Source organism: Amphibalanus amphitrite, unplaced genomic scaffold (genome assembly GCF_019059575.1).
Source record: "Amphibalanus amphitrite isolate SeventyFive unplaced genomic scaffold, NRLGWU_Aamphi_draft 000228F_arrow, whole genome shotgun sequence".
Lineage (NCBI taxonomy): Eukaryota > Metazoa > Arthropoda > Thecostraca > Balanomorpha > Balanidae > Amphibalanus > Amphibalanus amphitrite.
This window is the reverse complement of record NW_024881723.1, coordinates 61,270-79,991: the sequence shown is the minus strand read 5'-3', so window position 1 is coordinate 79,991 and position 18,722 is coordinate 61,270. Positions and strand designations below refer to the sequence as shown.

Below are 18,722 nucleotides of genomic sequence, written 5' to 3'. Positions count from 1 at the left end.
ACACGGGGAGAGACAGGGGTGTCAACAAAGACAGACACTGGCACGCTGCTCTCAGGACATTACACCGCTCACTGCCGACACCCGTACACGGCAGAGTGATACGAGTACAACGACTCGCGGGTCCACGTGATGGATCAGAGAAACGTCAACAGCGGAAAGGCATACGTGCTGTTCTTTGAGCTGGCCGGCTCGAAACACCGCTCCGGCTCGACCCACGTCTAGTCATCCAGTCACGGGAGAGGAGCCTGCGATCGTCACCCGCTCGGGCCCTGTGTAGTCACACCGACCGGCGCACATTCTGCTCGGACAACTCTAGCCAGCGGCCTATTGTGATTTGTGATATTGCGTGTAAGGTGTTGTGAAATTAGAAATGTTAATATATCATGCAAAGGCATAGTAATGGTACATGAATGTGGAATGAACGGAGTTAAGTATTATGATGGTTGAAAAAATGCATTACAACAAACCTCTGTGCGCCGTGGTAGACCATGGTCAGGTGTGCAGAGGTCTATGGTATCGCATGGTATCGCTAATTAAGATCAGGCAAAATTGAGCAGTTAATCATCCATCCAAGAAAATACTGCCGAGCTCAAACCTTTACTTCTTCCTTCCCTTCCTTCTCATTCCCCTCTCGCTCTGGCCCTGGCTCTCACCGTTTGACGGGGTTGACGGCGATCTCCTTGGGCGAGTCCTTGATGGTCTTGAAGAGCACCATGCGGTGCTGGCCGTCCGTGCGGCACACCTCCAGGAACGTCTCGTGCGGGAACGAGTTGGTGAAGTAGACGTTGTCGTTGATCCAGTCGACGGCGATGCCGCGGATGCCGTTCGAGCCCACGCCGCTCGACACTATGGCCTCCATGTCGGTACCTGTCGAACAGAGGCGAAGTCAGATGGTCGCATAATACAGCCAGACACGACATCTACAGGATCTGGCAGAGGCCACACAGATTACACGGACCAACAGCGGAAGTCGCGGGACGGCCATCCATGCTGCAAAAACACTATTATGCATTTCAGACCCTGTGGAACAGTCCTTTTCGGCTATTTCTCGTTGTATATCCGTTTGATCTTAACCAAATTTTGGCATTGGTAGTTTGAGAGCCCTACCTAATTTTTATCAATATGGTCTATTAACAAAAATTAAAAAATTAAGGCACTTGTCATTGACTGATAATGTTAAGGTCGTCAGAGCCCTGCTTAGAGGCTGGCACAGGCTGGGCGCTGTCTCCCCTCTGATTGGTCGTCACTGCGGCTTGGCTCCGCCCACTTGCGGTCCAGCCTCGGGTCATGTCGGCGGCAGTCGCAGTCTGGCCGGCCGGCGTGCGGGCCGCGCGCGCAGCGCAGCGGAGTGGAGCACTTGTTTGCACGTCATGAAGTTGTATTTATTAAGGTGTTCTACGACAAATAAGGACGGAGTAAGAAAGAAAAAGGAAGATGAGACAAAGTGACAATGAGACTAACGGTAGACGGTGGCTAGTGGACAGCAAAAATGTGCATAAACGCTAGAGCAGAGACAGGAGACCAGAGACAAAAACGGTAGACGAAAGACATCTTTCTCTGTTTTAATGTTTTTTCAGCCCTAAGATCTATCAACGATATCCTCAAAGCATTGTGGAACTATTATGGAAAATTGAATATTTTTACACCAAAAAAATAACAGAATTTTATTCTTTAAAAAAAATGGAATGCAAGTACATATGTGGATATCCTCAATTAAATAAGGCCGTTGAATGTCACATTCCATAGCACATACGTATCTAAAGACAATCCAGTAGATTCTGTTTCGTTGCTCCTTAAATGTACCATTGCCTGTAGGAAAACAGGGCAGCGGAGAAGCTCGTTATACATTATTGAAACTGTAAGATTCTTTTTATTTTGTAGGCAATAACATTCTGGAGCTTACTCTGTAGTTGGAAGGAGTGCTTATCGCTTTATACATGCACCGATCTGCATTGCAATGCATTCTTCATCCTCGTTCTCTCCGCGCGAGATACGACACATTCACGCAAGGACACCTGCGTTAGCGTGCGTCTTGTTCCAGTCCGCCAGAGCTCCGCACCGCCCCGACCCCGAGAGGCGAATGACCGGTCTCGGTGTCGCGGCGCAGTGGGCGGAGCTTAGCCGCGGCGCAACAGCTGACGCTGCTACGCCATGCTAGCCTCTACCACGGCGCAGAGTTTTCCGATCGATTTTTACCATTACAAGTCAACGACAAGTGCCTTTCATTTTGACAATTTGTTAAAAGACCATATTAGTAAAAATTAGGTAGGCCCTTGAAACTCATTGTGTCAAAGTTTGGTTGAAATCAAGCGTATAGGTAACGAGAAAGAGCCAAAAAGGACTGTTCCAGGGGATCTGAAATGCATAGTAATTGGTTCAACTTAGCCAGAAACTGATATAATTGAGCAGACCGAACCGGGGTCGGCGGCGGGGTGCGCGCGTCCTTACCGTTCGGCCGGGCGCGGTAGATGCCGTTCTTGCCGAGCAGGTTGAACTCCACCCAGTAGATGTACTTGGCCTTGAACAGCACGTCCACATGGAGTACGTTGTGACCTGCAGCGGACCGGGGAGGTGTGTCAAATGTCAACCACGACAGGCGAAGGGAGCTTTCCATCCACCTCCTTACTGAGTTTACTTGTTACACACGCATATAACACCAACGTATACGAAGATCCAGCTTAGTTTCATAGGGCACCTCAACGCTATCTGGTAGACAATAAACGCATGTTCTATTACAAATAAACTAGAATCGTCGCTGCAAATATATCTGCACCTCACCGGGTCCGGCGATGGGCGTCATAGCTTCGCCGTGGTCGCTGAGACTGTACCTCACCGGTTTGTGTCTGTATCTGTATCTGTATCTGTATCTGTATCTATATCTATATCTGTATCTGTATCCGTAATATCTCACCTGGGCCAGCGATGGGCGTCATGGCCTCGCCGTGGTCGCTGAGACTGTACCTCACCTGTCTGTATCTGTACCTGTATCTTATCTGTATCTGTATCTGTATCCGTAATATCTCACCTGGGCCCGCAATGGGCGCCATGGCCTCGCTGTGGTCGCTGAGACTGAAGCCGCGCACCACGTCCAGCTGACTGACAATGGCGAACGAGTCGTAGCCGGTGCAGCGCGTGGGCCCGTCGTCCCGGTAGCCGATGGCACAGGCGCACACTCGGCCACCCTCGGCCGCGGGGATACACAGGTGCGCGCAGTTGCCGTTCCGCGTGCGACACGGGTGGTTGGCCGTCACTGCATACAGAGAGGGTGGTTGGAAGGTTAAAGGCGCTGCAACAGTTTCGGAGATAGTTGGCGTCACAGCGCTCAGTAAGAGAGCGAGGTACGGCGAGGTTCGCCGGTCGGGCAGACAAACTTAGCGCTTTACATAGCTCGCATTTTACCAGAGCAATATCCGCCAGCCAGCACGCAGACGTTCCACGCAGTGTCACCCACCACGCTCCATAGCACCACGGTTTCCTCTCCCTCCCTCCGTCCCGCCCACCCTCACTTACCCGGTCTCTTTGAGAACACCTTGAGGCTGTTGAGCGCCTCCGTGTTGTTCATGAGCAGCACCTTGTTGTCGCCCTCGGGCAGGTCCAGGCGGGCCACCTGTTCGTACGCAGAGTCCAGGTAGAACAGACCTGAGAACAGTCAGCAGGCCGTCAGCTCAGCTCACTGTTCACCGTTCGGCAAACAGTTATACAGCCAACCGGGACGGTTGGCTGTATAACTGGCGCCGGGACGCTGTCGGTTCAGCATTTCATTAGATCAGTAGCCGTGAGTGTTGTGCTCGTTGAGAATCGAAGACACAACCGCGCTTGTTCGCGTGTATTCACAGAAGAACGGAAGCTCGCTCACACACACCGTTGCCGTTACGGCACATATTTTCCGTTGCCCTCATATGGGACACGACTACTAATTGCCAATAGCCAGGACACAACAGTGAGTAAGAAAGCTTATTGCGGAATAAGCCAGGAAGGTCCCTATACCAAGGGAACGGACTATACACCTACCGCGAAACGGTGGTTGGCTGTCTAACGGAATTTGTAACGGTGAATATGACTGGTAATCGTTAAATTATAGTCGCTTGAATAACTTATTTCCTTGTGGATATTTCTGGGTGACGTTTGGACCAGGAAATGTGGTCGCCCCGACCAGCCGTCAAGGCTTACTCATTGCACGCGGGGCCTTCCGCATGTCCTCGGATACGTAACTAGCGTGTCCTGCAGCGTACCCAGGACTCTGCAGTGTATATACAGAGTACCGGCGGTAGCGGAGGAGTACACGCAGCGCCGTGTACCACCCGGGGTACTCGACCAGTGCGTATGTCGGGAGTCACCTAGCGCGGTGTACATACCACCCGGGGACCTCAATCAGTACGCGTGTCGATCGCTCACTTACGCTGCTCGTGGATAGCGATACTGCGCGGCTGACTGATACCCGAGCTCATCAGCGTCTTCACGTTGGTGCCGTCCACACCGGCGCTCATTATCTGTGGAGCACAGCAGCAGCGGTCACAGTCAGAGATAATTATATTCAGAACACAGCGCTGCGGCCTGCTCAGAGCCAATTCTCGGCGGAACATAAAGCGGTACAGAAGACGCCGGTCGAATTCGACACACGTCTTATATTCATGCGTTTAATAACGCGACTGAGTTTTGGAGACATCGCACAACTCGCACTCTGGGCGACTCAGTGAGCCCGGTGAGGCGGGTTCCCCTATGGCCCGCGGTGGCAGGTCCCCTCTGACCCCAGTCGGGGGCCCCCTGTGAGACTGGCTCACCTAACTCACATAGGGCGGGATCCCTGCGGCCCACAGTGGCTCACCTAACTCACATAGGGCGGGATCCCTGCGGCCCACAGTGGCTCCCTGACTCACCGAGGGCGGGTTCCCGGTGGCCCACAATAGCCCCCTGACTCACCGAGGGCGGGTCCCTGTGGCCCACAGTGGCTCCCTGACTCACCGAGGGCGGGTTCTCGGTGCTCCAGTAGATGACCTTGGTCTGGATGTCGATGGCCAGCGACAGCGGGTGCTGGATGTCCTTTACCAGCACCTGCAGCTTGGAGCCGTCCATGCCGGCCTTGCCGATCTTGGGCGGCACGCCCACGCCGCCGGCGTCCGCCCAGTACAGCTTACTGAGGAGCAGAAGGGCACGGTTAGCAACAGATTACTGGGGTGCAGAAGGCACGGTTAGCAACAGCTTACTGGGGTGCAGAAGGCACGGTTAGCAACAGCTTACTGGGGTGCAGAAGGCACGGTTAGCAACAGCTTACTGGCAAGCAACAGGCACGGTAAATTGTTGTACAGCTGACGAGTAAAGTTCATCATCCGTAAAGCTAACTGGGAGGCAGAGTTCAAAAAATGATTTCAAGTCGCATAGAGCAATAGAAAACCATTCAACGGTGTTGGGGGCTAACAAAACTCACGTAGGCAAGACATAACGAAAACAAAACGAGACATGTACTAAAAAGAGCGCATTTACATATGTCCAAGCATGTTACTGGCAGCGCTTTACTTACCCCTCAGACGGGTCGAGCACGATGGCCACCGGTTTGCCGACGCCCTCCTCTGTGCCGTTGTTGCCGATGACGATCTTGCGGTAGCGGTTCTTGCCCTGTGCGCTGACCACCTCGATGTTTGAGGCGCGCTGGTTGCCGATGTACATGTTGTCGCCCACCCAGTCGTAGGCGATGCAGTAGGGTGTGCCGATGACGCCGTTCACCAGGAACTCGGTGACGTTGCCCCCCGACACGGCGCGGCTGTAGATGGTGCCCTGGAAAGCACAAACGAATAAACATGGAAAACAGTCTTAGCGGGGAAGGGGGGGGGGGGGCGAATACCATGTCCATCAAGTTAGCGTCGTATTCGTATTCGTTTTCAGCGTCGAGTTCAAAACATCTCCAAACTATGCCAAACGATACCTAGATCTTGACACGCTGATTCCAAAAATATCACTCATTTTTTCCTAGGTCAAATATTTTGACCTCTAGGGGCAAAAAACCACTCTGGCTATAAACAACAATAAGGTACTTCTTTATTTACCGTCCGATCGGGCTGAAACTTACACAAAACATGTGCCGCCACACAAGGATGCGTCACAATCAACAAAATCGCCGATCGAGGTCAAAGGTCAAGGTCATATTTGCGAAAAACCGTTATTTTTCGACGGGGTACCAAATAAAAACTTTATTTACCGTCCGATCGGGCTGAAACTTACACAAAACATGTGCCGCCACACAAGGATGCGTCACAATCAACAAAATCGCCGATCGAGGTCAAAGGTCAAGGTCATATTTGCGAAAAACCGTTATTTTTCGACGGGGTACCAAATAAAAACTTTATTTACCGTCCGATCGGGCTGAAACTTACACAAAACATGTGCCGCCACACAAGGATGCGTCACAATCAACAAAATCGCCGATCGAGGTCAAAGGTCAAGGTCATATTTGCGAAAAACCGTTATTTTTCGACGGGGTACCAAATAAAAACTTTATTTACCGTCCGATCGGGCTGAAACTTACACAAAACATGTCCCGCCACACAAGGATGCGTCACAATCAACAAAATCGCCGATCAAGGTCAAAGGTCAAGGTCATATTTGCGAAAAACCGTTATTTTTCGACGGGGTACCAAATAAAAACTTTATTTACCGTCCGATCGGGCTGAAACTTACACAAAACATGTGCCGCCACACAAGGATGCGTCACAATCAACAAAATCGCCGATCGAGGTCAAAGGTCAAGGTCATATTTGCGAAAAACCGTTATTTTTCGACGGGGTACCAAATAAAAACTTTATTTACCGTCCGATCGGGCTGAAACTTACACAAAACATGTGCCGCCACACAAGGATGCGTCACAATCAACAAAATCGCCGATCGAGGTCAAAGGTCAAGGTCATATTTGCGAAAAACCGTTATTTTTCGACGGGGTACCAAATAAAAACTTTATTTACCGTCCGATCGGGCTGAAACTTACACAAAACATGTGCCGCCACACAAGGATGCGTCACAATCAACAAAATCGCCGATCGAGGTCAAAGGTCAAGGTCATATTTGCGAAAAACCGTTATTTTTCGACGGGGTACCAAATAAAAACTTTATTTACCGTCCGATCGGGCTGAAACTTACACAAAACATGTGCCGCCACACAAGGATGCGTAACAATCAACAAAATCGCCGATCAAGGTCAAAGGTCAAGGTCATATTTGCGAAAAACCGTTATTTTTCGACGGGGTACCAAATAAAAACTTTATTTACCGTCCGATCGGGCTGAAACTTACACAAAACATGTGCCGCCACACAAGGATGCGTCACAATCAACCAAATCGCCGATCGAGGTCAAAGGTCAAGGTCATATTTGCGAAAAACCGTTATTTTTCGACGGGGTACCAAATAAAAACTTTATTTACCGTCCGATCGGGCTGAAACTTACACAAAACATGTGCCGCCACACAAGGATGCGTCACAATCAACAAAATCGCCGATCGAGGTCAAAGGTCAAGGTCATATTTGCGAAAAACCGTTATTTTTCGACGGGGTACCAAATAAAAACTTTATTTACCGTCCGATCGGGCTGAAACTTACACAAAACATGTGCCGCCACACAAGGATGCGTCACAATCAACAAAATCGCCGATCAAGGTCAAAGGTCAAGGTCATATTTGCGAAAAACCGTTATTTTTCGACGGGGTACCAAATAAAAACTTTATTTACCGTCCGATCGGGCTGAAACTTACACAAAACATGTGCCGCCACACAAGGATGCGTCACAATCAACAAAATCGCCGATCGAGGTCAAAGGTCAAGGTCATATTTGCGAAAAACCGTTATTTTTCGACGGGGTACCAAATAAAAACTTTATTTACCGTCCGATCGGGCTGAAACTTACACAAAACATGTGCCGCCACACAAGGATGCGTCACAATCAACAAAATCGCCGATCGAGGTCAAAGGTCAAGGTCATATTTGCGAAAAACCGTTATTTTTCGACGGGGTACCAAATAAAAACTTTATTTACCGTCCGATCGGGCTGAAACTTACACAAAACATGTGCCGCCACACAAGGATGCGTCACAATCAACAAAATCGCCGATCGAGGTCAAAGGTCAAGGTCATATTTGCGAAAAACCGTTATTTTTCGACGGGGTACCAAATAAAACTTTATTTACCGTCCGATCGGGCTGAAACTTACACAAAACATGTGCCGCCAGTGCCACACAAGGATGCGTCACAATCAACAAAATCGCCGATCGATGTCAAAGGTCAAGGTCATATTTGCGAAAAACCGTTATTTTTCGACGGGGTACCAAATAAAAACTTTATTTACCGTCCGATCGGGCTGAAACTTACACAAAACATGTGCCGCCACACAAGGATGCGTCACAATCAACAAAATCGCCGATCGAGGTCAAAGGTCAAGGTCATATTTGCGAAAAACCGTTATTTTTCGACGGGGTACCAAATAAAAACTTTATTTACCGTCCGATCGGGCTGAAACTTACACAAAACATGTGCCGCCACACAAGGATGCGTCACAATCAACAAAATCGCCGATCGAGGTCAAAGGTCAAGGTCATATTTGCGAAAAACCGTTATTTTTCGACGGGGTACCAAATAAAAACTTTATTTACCGTCCGATCGGGCTGAAACTTACACAAAACATGTGCCGCCACACAAGGATGCGTCACAATCAACAAAATCGCCAATCAAGGTCAAAGGTCAAGGTCATATTTGCGAAAAACCGTTATTTTTCGACGGGGTACCAAATAAAAACTTTATTTACCGTCCGATCGGGCTGAAACTTACACAAAACATGTGCCGCCACACAAGGATGCGTCACAATCAACAAAATCGCCGATCGAGGTCAAAGGTCAAGGTCATATTTGCGAAAAACCGTTATTTTTCGACGGGGTACCAAATAAAAACTTTATTTACCGTCCGATCGGGCTGAAACTTACACAAAACATGTGCCGCCACACAAGGATGCGTCACAATCAACAAAATCGCCGATCGAGGTCAAAGGTCAAGGTCATATTTGCGAAAAACCGTTATTTTTCGACGGGGTACCAAATAAAAACTTTATTTACCGTCCGATCGGGCTGAAACTTACACAAAACATGTGCCGCCACACAAGGATGCGTCACAATCAACAAAATCGCCGATCGAGGTCAAAGGTCAAGGTCATATTTGCGAAAAAACCGTTATTTTTCGACGGGGTACCAAATAAAAACTTTATTTACCGTCCGATCGGGCTGAAACTTACACAAAACATGTGCCGCCACACAAGGATGCGTCACAATCAACAAAATCGCCGATCGAGGTCAAAGGTCAAGGTCATATTTGCGAAAAACCGTTATTTTTCGACGGGGTACCAAATAAAAACTTTATTTACCGTCCGATCGGGCTGAAACTTACACAAAACATGTGCCGCCACACAAGGATGCGTCACAATCAACAAAATCGCCGATCGAGGTCAAAGGTCAAGGTCATATTTGCGAAAAACCGTTATTTTTCGACGGGGTACCAAATAAAAACTTTATTTACCGTCCGATCGGGCTGAAACTTACACAAAACATGTGCCGCCACACAAGGATGCGTAACAATCAACAAAATCGCCGATCAAGGTCAAAGGTCAAGGTCATATTTGCGAAAAACCGTTATTTTTCGACGGGGTACCAAATAAAAACTTTATTTACCGTCCGATCGGGCTGAAACTTACACAAAACATGTGCCGCCACACAAGGATGCGTCACAATCAACCAAATCGCCGATCGAGGTCAAAGGTCAAGGTCATATTTGCGAAAAACCGTTATTTTTCGACGGGGTACCAAATAAAAACTTTATTTACCGTCCGATCGGGCTGAAACTTACACAAAACATGTGCCGCCACACAAGGATGCGTCACAATCAACAAAATCGCCGATCGAGGTCAAAGGTCAAGGTCATATTTGCGAAAAACCGTTATTTTTCGACGGGGTACCAAATAAAAACTTTATTTACCGTCCGATCGGGCTGAAACTTACACAAAACATGTGCCGCCACACAAGGATGCGTCACAATCAACAAAATCGCCGATCGAGGTCAAAGGTCAAGGTCATATTTGCGAAAAACCGTTATTTTTCGACGGGGTACCAAATAAAAACTTTATTTACCGTCCGATCGGGCTGAAACTTACACAAAACATGTGCCGCCACACAAGGATGCGTCACAATCAACAAAATCGCCGATCGAGGTCAAAGGTCAAGGTCATATTTGCGAAAAACCGTTATTTTTCGACGGAGTACCAAATAAAAACTTTATTTACCGTCCGATCGGGCTGAAACTTACACAAAACATGTCCCGCCACACAAGGATGCGTCACAATCAACAAAGTCGCCGATCAAGGTCAAAGGCCAAGGTCATATTTGCGAAAAACCGTTATTTTTCGACGGGGTACCAAATAAAAACTTTATTTACCGTCCGATCGGGCTGAAACTTACACAAAACATGTGCCGCCACACAAGGATGCGTCACAATCAACAAAATCGCCGATCGAGGTCAAAGGTCAAGGTCATATTTGCGAAAAACCGTTATTTTTCGACGGGGTACCAAATAAAAACTTTATTTACCGTCCGATCGGGCTGAAACTTACACAAAACATGTGCCGCCACACAAGGATGCGTCACAATCAACAAAATCGCCGATCGAGGTCAAAGGTCAAGGTCATATTTGCGAAAAACCGTTATTTTTCGACGGGGTACCAAATAAAAACTTTATTTACCGTCCGATCGGGCTGAAACTTACACAAAACATGTGCCGCCACACAAGGATGCGTCACAATCAACAAAATCGCCGATCGAGGTCAAAGGTCAAGGTCATATTTGCGAAAAACCGTTATTTTTCGACGGGGTACCAAATAAAAACTTTATTTACCGTCCGATCGGGCTGAAACTTACACAAAACATGTGCCGCCACACAAGGATGCGTCACAATCAACAAAATCGCCGATCGAGGTCAAAGGTCAAGGTCATATTTGCGAAAAACCGTTATTTTTCGACGGGGTACCAAATAAAAACTTTATTTACCGTCCGATCGGGCTGAAACTTACACAAAACATGTGCCGCCACACAAGGATGCGTCACAATCAACCAAATCGCCGATCGAGGTCAAAGGTCAAGGTCATATTTGCGAAAAACCGCTATTTTTCGACCGGGTACCAAATAAAAACTTTATTTACCGTCCGATCGGGCTGAAACTTACACAAAACATGTGCCGCCACACAAGGATGCGTCACAATCAACAAAATCGCCGATCGAGGTCAAAGGTCAAGGTCATATTTGCGAAAAACCGTTATTTTTCGACGGGGTACCATATAAAAACTTTATTTACCGTCCGATCGGGCTGAAACTTACACAAAACATGTGCCGCCACACAAGGATGCGTCACAATCAACAAAATCGCCGATCGAGGTCAAAGGTCAAGGTCATATTTGCGAAAAACCGTTATTTTTCGACGGGGTACCAAATAAAAACTTTATTTACCGTCCGATCGGGCTGAAACTTACACAAAACATGTGCCGCCACACAAGGATGCGTCACAATCAACAAAATCGCCGATCGAGGTCAAAGGTCAAGGTCATATTTGCGAAAAACCGTTATTTTTCGACGGGGTACCAAATAAAAACTTTATTTACCGTCCGATCGGGCTGAAACTTACACAAAACATGTGCCGCCACACAAGGATGCGTCACAATCAACCAAATCGCCGATCGAGGTCAAAGGTCAAGGTCATATTTGCGAAAAACCGTTATTTTTCGGTTACTTTAACGGTTTTTCGCAAATATGACCTTGACCTTTGACCTCGATCGGCGATTTTGTTGATTGTGACGCATCCTTGTGTGGCGGCACATGTTTTGTGTAAGTTTCAGCCCGATCGGACGGTAAATAAAGTTTTTATTTGGTACCCCGTCGAAAAATAACGGTTTTTCGCAAATATGACCTTGACCTTTGACCTCGATCGGCGATTTTGTTGATTGTGACGCATCCTTGTGTGGCGGCACATGTTTTGTGTAAGTTTCAGCCCGATCGGACGGTAAATAAAGTTTTTATTTGGTACCCCGTCGAAAAATAACGGTTTTTCGCAAATATGACCTTGACCTTTGACCTCGATCGGCGATTTTGTTGATTGTGACGCATCCTTGTGTGGCGGCACATGTTTTGTGTAAGTTTCAGCCCGATCGGACGGTAAATAAAGTTTTTATTTGGTACCCCGTCGAAAAATAACGGTTTTTCGCAAATATGACCTTGACCTTTGACCTCGATCGGCGATTTTGTTGATTGTGACGCATCCTTGTGTGGCGGCACATGTTTTGTGTAAGTTTCAGCCCGATCGGACGGTAAATAAAGTTTTTATTTGGTACCCCGTCGAAAAATAACGGTTTTTCGCAAATATGACCTTGACCTTTGACCTCGATCGGCGATTTGGTTGATTGTGACGCATCCTTGTGTGGCGGCACATGTTTTGTGTAAGTTTCAGCCCGATCGGACGGTAAATAAAGTTTTATTTGGTACCCCGTCGAAAAATAACGGTTTTTCGCAAATATGACCTTGACCTTTGACCTCGATCGGCGATTTTGTTGATTGTGACGCATCCTTGTGTGGCGGCACATGTTTTGTGTAAGTTTCAGCCCGATCGGACGGTAAATAAAGTTTTTATTTGGTACCCCGTCGAAAAATAACGGTTTTTCGCAAATATGACCTTGACCTTTGACCTCGATCGGCGATTTTGTTGATTGTGACGCATCCTTGTGTGGCGGCACATGTTTTGTGTAAGTTTCAGCCCGATCGGACGGTAAATAAAGTTTTTATTTGGTACCCCGTCGAAAAATAACGGTTTTTCGCAAATATGACCTTGACCTTTGACCTCGATCGGCGATTTTGTTGATTGTGACGCATCCTTGTGTGGCGGCACATGTTTTGTGTAAGTTTCAGCCCGATCGGACGGTAAATAAAGTTTTTATTTGGTACCCCGTCGAAAAATAACGGTTTTTCGCAAATATGACCTTGACCTTTGACCTCGATCGGCGATTTGGTTGATTGTGACGCATCCTTGTGTGGCGGCACATGTTTTGTGTAAGTTTCAGCCCGATCGGACGGTAAATAAAGTTTTTATTTGGTACCCCGTCGAAAAATAACGGTTTTTCGCAAATATGACCTTGACCTTTGACCTCGATCGGCGATTTTGTTGATTGTGACGCATCCTTGTGTGGCGGCACATGTTTTGTGTAAGTTTCAGCCCGATCGGACGGTAAATAAAGTTTTTATTTGGTACCCCGTCGAAAAATAACGGTTTTTCGCAAATATGACCTTGACCTTTGACCTCGATCGGCGATTTTGTTGATTGTGACGCATCCTTGTGTGGCGGCACATGTTTTGTGTAAGTTTCAGCCCGATCGGACGGTAAATAAAGTTTTTATTTGGTACCCCGTCGAAAAATAACGGTTTTTCGCAAATATGACCTTGACCTTTGACCTCGATCGGCGATTTTGTTGATTGTGACGCATCCTTGTGTGGCGGCACATGTTTTGTGTAAGTTTCAGCCCGATCGGACGGTAAATAAAGTTTTTATTTGGTACCCCGTCGAAAAATAACGGTTTTTCGCAAATATGACCTTGACCTTTGACCTCGATCGGCGATTTTGTTGATTGTGACGCATCCTTGTGTGGCGGCACATGTTTTGTGTAAGTTTCAGCCCGATCGGACGGAAAATAAAGTTTTTATTTGGTACCCCGTCGAAAAATAACGGTTTTTCGCAAATATGACCTTGACCTTTGACCTCGATCGGCGATTTTGTTGATTGTGACGCATCCTTGTGTGGCGGCACATGTTTTGTGTAAGTTTCAGCCCGATCGGACGGTAAATAAAGTTTTTATTTGGTACCCCGTCGAAAAATAACGGTTTTTCGCAAATATGACCTTGACCTTTGACCTCGATCGGCGATTTTGTTGATTGTGACGCATCCTTGTGTGGCGGCACATGTTTTGTGTAAGTTTCAGCCCGATCGGACGGTAAATAAAGTTTTTATTTGGTACCCCGTCGAAAAATAACGGTTTTTCGCAAATATGACCTTGACCTTTGACCTCGATCGGCGATTTTGTTGATTGTGACGCATCCTTGTGTGGCGGCACATGTTTTGTGTAAGTTTCAGCCCGATCGGAAGGTAATTAAAGAAGTACCTTATGGTTGTTTATAGCCAGAGTGGTTTTTTGCCCCTAGCGGTCAAAATATTTGACCTAGGAAAAAATGAGTGATGATTTTGGAATCAGCGTGTCAAGATCTATCGTTTGGCATAGTTTGGCGATGTTTGGAACTCGACGCTGAAAACGAATACGAATACGACGCTAACTTGATGGACATGCGAATACCAGCACTACACTGATAATTTATAAAAAAAAACTTACAAGGCAAGGTGCAGCTAAAAAAAAAAATATAAGGCGTAACTCTGAAGCTACACATACATTGTATTGATGCAGCGCATCAGACCAGCGGAGAAGTATAGCTGTGGACCACCCCATTTCACCACCCCAGTCCATCCACGGACCTTCCTGCCCCTCCCTCCTGTCACTCACGTTTTCGTCGTCCTCTCCGATGCCGGTCTCTGTCATGCCGACCCAGAAGACGGTCTGCGACTGGTGGTCGTAGTCGAGGCTGGTGGAGCGCTCGACGCCCACAATCGGCGTGAGGAGGCCGGCGCGCGCCTGGTCGGGCGTCAGCGACACGTCCGTCACCCGGTTACCGGCCAGCAGCAGCAGGAAGGCGCGCTCCTCTGTGGGGGCGGGGGAGGGGTCAGTTGCCGGTCAGTAACCGGCCATCAGCAGCAGGAAGGCGCGCTCCTCTGTGGCGGCAGGGGAAGGGTCAGTTACTGGTCAGTAACACGCCAGTTACCGGTCAGTTACCGGTCAGCAGCGGCAGGAGTCCAGGAGCAGCCGCGACAAGAAGGACGATCAGTCGGAAATTCAAACAACAAGCTATGCTGCTGGAAGCGACCGCTTGACTTCATTGATGTTGCTGAGGTATAGATCTAGGGCGTCCCGACTGCAGCAGTCATGGGCATCCCTGTAATTTGTTGAGACATGGTAACATTTGTTAACAAACCAATTCCAACTCCACTCCCAATCCCACTCCAACTCCAACTCAACAGCCCCTCCCCACAGCCCCGCCGGACACCCACCAACGGTACACGTGCGGTTGTCCTCTCCCCCGGCCCCACGGGCGACCCACCGACGGTACAGACCCCCCCCCCCCTCCCCCCAGTCCCGCCGGCCACCCACCAACAGTACAGGTGCGATTGTCCTCTGCCAGCTTGTAGCCGGGCCGACACTTGCAGGCGAAGCCGGGCTGCCCGGGGGCCAGCAGACACAGGTGGTCGCAGCGCGCGGCCGCGCACGGGTTGCTGCCGTTGGGCTGCAGCACCGAGTGCGCGATGTGGATACTGAGCGGCTGCGAGACCAGGTGTGTGACCACCGACTGGTTGGCGCCGCTGAATTTGTGCGCCGAGAGCACCCGGTTCAGCTGGCGGTCTGTCCAGTAGACCGTGTCCAGGAACACGGCGATACTGTGCGGGTGCAGCAGGTAGTGGCTGCTGGCCAGAACCTGTGGCAGGAGGGCGGGCACACGTTAACGACACTGACACTGACACAGGGACCCTGACACTGACACAGGGTTCAGCCACTGGTGAACAGACGGCGATACTGTGCGGGTGCAGCAGGTAGTGGCTGCTGGCCAGAACCTGACGGAGAGAAGCGGAGGTTACACCGTCACTGAGACTGACACAGGACTCGGTCACTGTGAGCTGACAGACATACGGACCTTTAATACTGACACTGACACTGGGCGCGCCGGGTCAATGATACTGACACTGTTGAGCTGACAGATACAAGGGACACTGACACAGACACTGACACCGGGCCGGGCCACTGGTGAACGGTGACGAGCCGCCGTCGGTCAGCACTCAGCGCCCACTGACCTGCTGTCTGCCCGATCCGTCGTAGTTGCAGAAGTCGATGTAGTCGAGCTTGCTGTCGGCGAAGTAGACGCGCCGATTGGGGATATCCAGTGTGAGGCCGTTGGGCCAGTAGATCTTGGACGTGATGATGGTGGTGCGGTTGGAGCCATCCAGGCCGGAGCGCTCGATACGCGGCCGGGCGCCCCAGTCGGACCAAAACAGGAACCGCGAGCTGCACAAACACAGAGAACGTCAGGGACCGGGCGCCCCAGTCGGACCAGAACAGGAACCGAGAGCTACCGACAGATAGAGAGCGTTAGGAGCCGGGCGTCCCAGTTCGACCAGAACAGGAACCGCGAGCTGCACAAACACAGAGGGAACGCTAGGAAACGGGCAGCGACAAACGTCAGGAAGCGGGCTCGGTACAAAAAAAAGTCGAAGGAAACAGATAGCTAACAATAGCATAGTTACAAGCATTCCAAAGTTACCGTCATTCACCATCGATTTCTGTCACTAAAAATTAGCACTATGACAGTAAAGAAACAACCGTATGTGCTCCTGACGGTTAGGTCACCCCACAACGAGAGTGGGTCGGTTCCATACTCAGGGACAGAAGGCTCACCTCTCGGACGGATCCAGCGCCAGGCCCCTGCGGCTGGTCCCCCCATGGGGTGCTGACGGGGGTGGGGGACGAACCAACCTCTCGGAGGGGTCCAGCGCCAGGCCGCGCAACTGGTCCCCCAGGGGGTACTGACTGGGGTGGAGAACAGACCACTCACCTCTCGGAGGGGTCCAGCGCCAGGCCGCTCGGCTGGTCCCCCAGGGGGTAGGTACTGACGGGGGTGGGGGACTGACCACTCACCTCTCGGACGGGGTCCAGCGCCAGGCCGCTCGGCTGGTCCCCCCAGGGGGTACTGACGGGGTGGGGGACTGACCACTCACCTCTCGGACGGATCCAGCGCCAGGCCGCGCAGCTGGTCCCCCCAGGGGGTACTGACGGGGATAGGGGACTGACCACTCACCTCTCGGAGGGGTCCAGCGCCAGACCCCGCAGCTGGTCCACGTCTGTGTTGATGAGCGCGATCCGGCTGGTGGCGTCGCGGTCGGCCACCTCGATAACGCCCAGCCTCGAGTCCACCCAGTAGAGGTTGCCCGTGATCCAGTCAAAGGCCAGGCCCTCGACCAGATCCAGGCCGCTGCTGATCACCTGGACGGAGGGGATGGGGAGGGGGAGACGGGACTCAGACACCGAGTGCGCCGCAGCAGAGCAGCTGCATGGGATAACGTACACCTGCGCTCTACTCAAGCATGTCACGTCCCCTCCAATTCGATTGACAAAAGCAGTCTCATTCCATTATCCAAATCTGACAAAAAGAGCCCTATGAATAAGTCCGCAACCAAAATAGTACATTGCTGATTGCATTACCGAATCTCCATATCATATACCACAGAGCGTTAGCGCTAAATGCCTGTCCCCCCTGACCTCTGAGCTCTGAGCTCACGCAGCCGTACGTACCTCCTGCGGCTGGCCGCCCTTCTTGAGGCGCATGATCTTCTTGACCTTCATGTCGGACCAGTAGAGCGTGTCGGTGACAGTGTCCGAGATTGTGGCCACCACGTTCTCGACAGAAATCGGCAGCCGCTCCACCGACGTCTCGTTGATGTTGGACATCAGGATGGAGCGCCGGTTGGAGATGATCAGCACCGCCTCCTCCTTCTCTGTGAACGGAAAGACAGGTCGGATGGTGAGGAATGGCGATCGTAGGTAGGTCCTTAGAGGACTAGGCGACAGTTAGAACAGGTATTTGCAGAGAGGCAAAATGGATATCGCATAGAATAAAAGAAGCCAATGCTTTAAGCAGTGCATCTTCTGATGGTGAAGAAACAACCAAACGATCATCCCAAACAATGGCAGATAACAGACAAATCTGATAAAAAAACATCTGAGAGCATCCCATCAACAATCAGAACAAAAATGACCATAAAATCTCAGGGCAAACATTGTTCACTGTTTCGGGTCTGCTCGGTAACTCACTGGCCGGTTTGCAGCCGTGCTTGTCGACGGTCACGTTGTAGCCGGGTGCGCACGTGCAGAAGTACGAGCCCTTGGTGTTGTGGCACAGCTGCGAGCACTTGCCGGGCACGGCGCACTCGTCGATGTCGACGCACTCGGCGGTGCCGTTGAGCCGCTCGCCGGCGGCGCACAGGCACTCGGCGCCGGCCGGCGTCTCCATGCAGCCCTGGTTGCAGGCGGCGCCTTTGTCCGACTGGCACTCGGCCAGGCCGCAGCCGGGGCCCTCGTCGGCGCCGTTCGGGCAGTCCGGCTTGTTGTCGCAGACTACCTTTCGGGGGATGCAGCGGTCCGAGACGCCCGGGCAGCGCCACTCGTCCGACGAACACCTGTAGCAGGAGGGTCAGAGGCGTCAGACAGGAGGGTCAGAGGCGTCAGACAGGAGGGTCAGAGGCGTCAGACAGGAGGGTCAGAGGCGTCAGAGACAGCTGCAGTCAGCAGCAACTAACGCAGTGAGCAACCGCCACGGATGGTAAGGGGATGCTTAAATCCGGCTGATTATGAATCGTCCAGGACTACCCTCTTGTTAGCAGGTCAGTTGTCGACAGAGTCAAAAAGGTCTTTAAAGAAATGAGTACGACCAGCCAGATGTAAGAAGCGTGTAAAGAAACTGAGACTTGTAACAACCCTTGCACAGGCCTAATCAAAGACAAACATTTGGGTTGCGACC

The 18,722-nt window shown here is 50.0% G+C and overlaps 1 protein-coding gene across 1 annotated transcript in view; it reads right to left on the bottom strand.

Moving 5' to 3' along the window:
- Positions 1–18,722, bottom strand: part of LOC122385703 (low-density lipoprotein receptor-related protein 2-like) — a 65,609-nt gene that overhangs the window by 29,519 nt on the left and 17,368 nt on the right. Inside the window, exons 13-25 of the mRNA XM_043374151.1 lie at positions 18,017–18,381; positions 17,498–17,700; positions 17,004–17,188; positions 16,003–16,213; positions 15,308–15,629; positions 14,606–14,802; positions 5,519–5,772; positions 4,963–5,134; positions 4,400–4,490; positions 3,511–3,639; positions 3,026–3,250; positions 2,449–2,553; positions 654–867 (exon numbers count right to left, since the gene is read on the bottom strand). Of these exons, the coding sequence (XP_043230086.1) occupies positions 654–867; positions 2,449–2,553; positions 3,026–3,250; positions 3,511–3,639; positions 4,400–4,490; positions 4,963–5,134; positions 5,519–5,772; positions 14,606–14,802; positions 15,308–15,629; positions 16,003–16,213; positions 17,004–17,188; positions 17,498–17,700; positions 18,017–18,381 (2,673 nt within the window). The remainder of the gene's footprint in view (positions 1–653; positions 868–2,448; positions 2,554–3,025; positions 3,251–3,510; positions 3,640–4,399; positions 4,491–4,962; positions 5,135–5,518; positions 5,773–14,605; positions 14,803–15,307; positions 15,630–16,002; positions 16,214–17,003; positions 17,189–17,497; positions 17,701–18,016; positions 18,382–18,722) is intronic.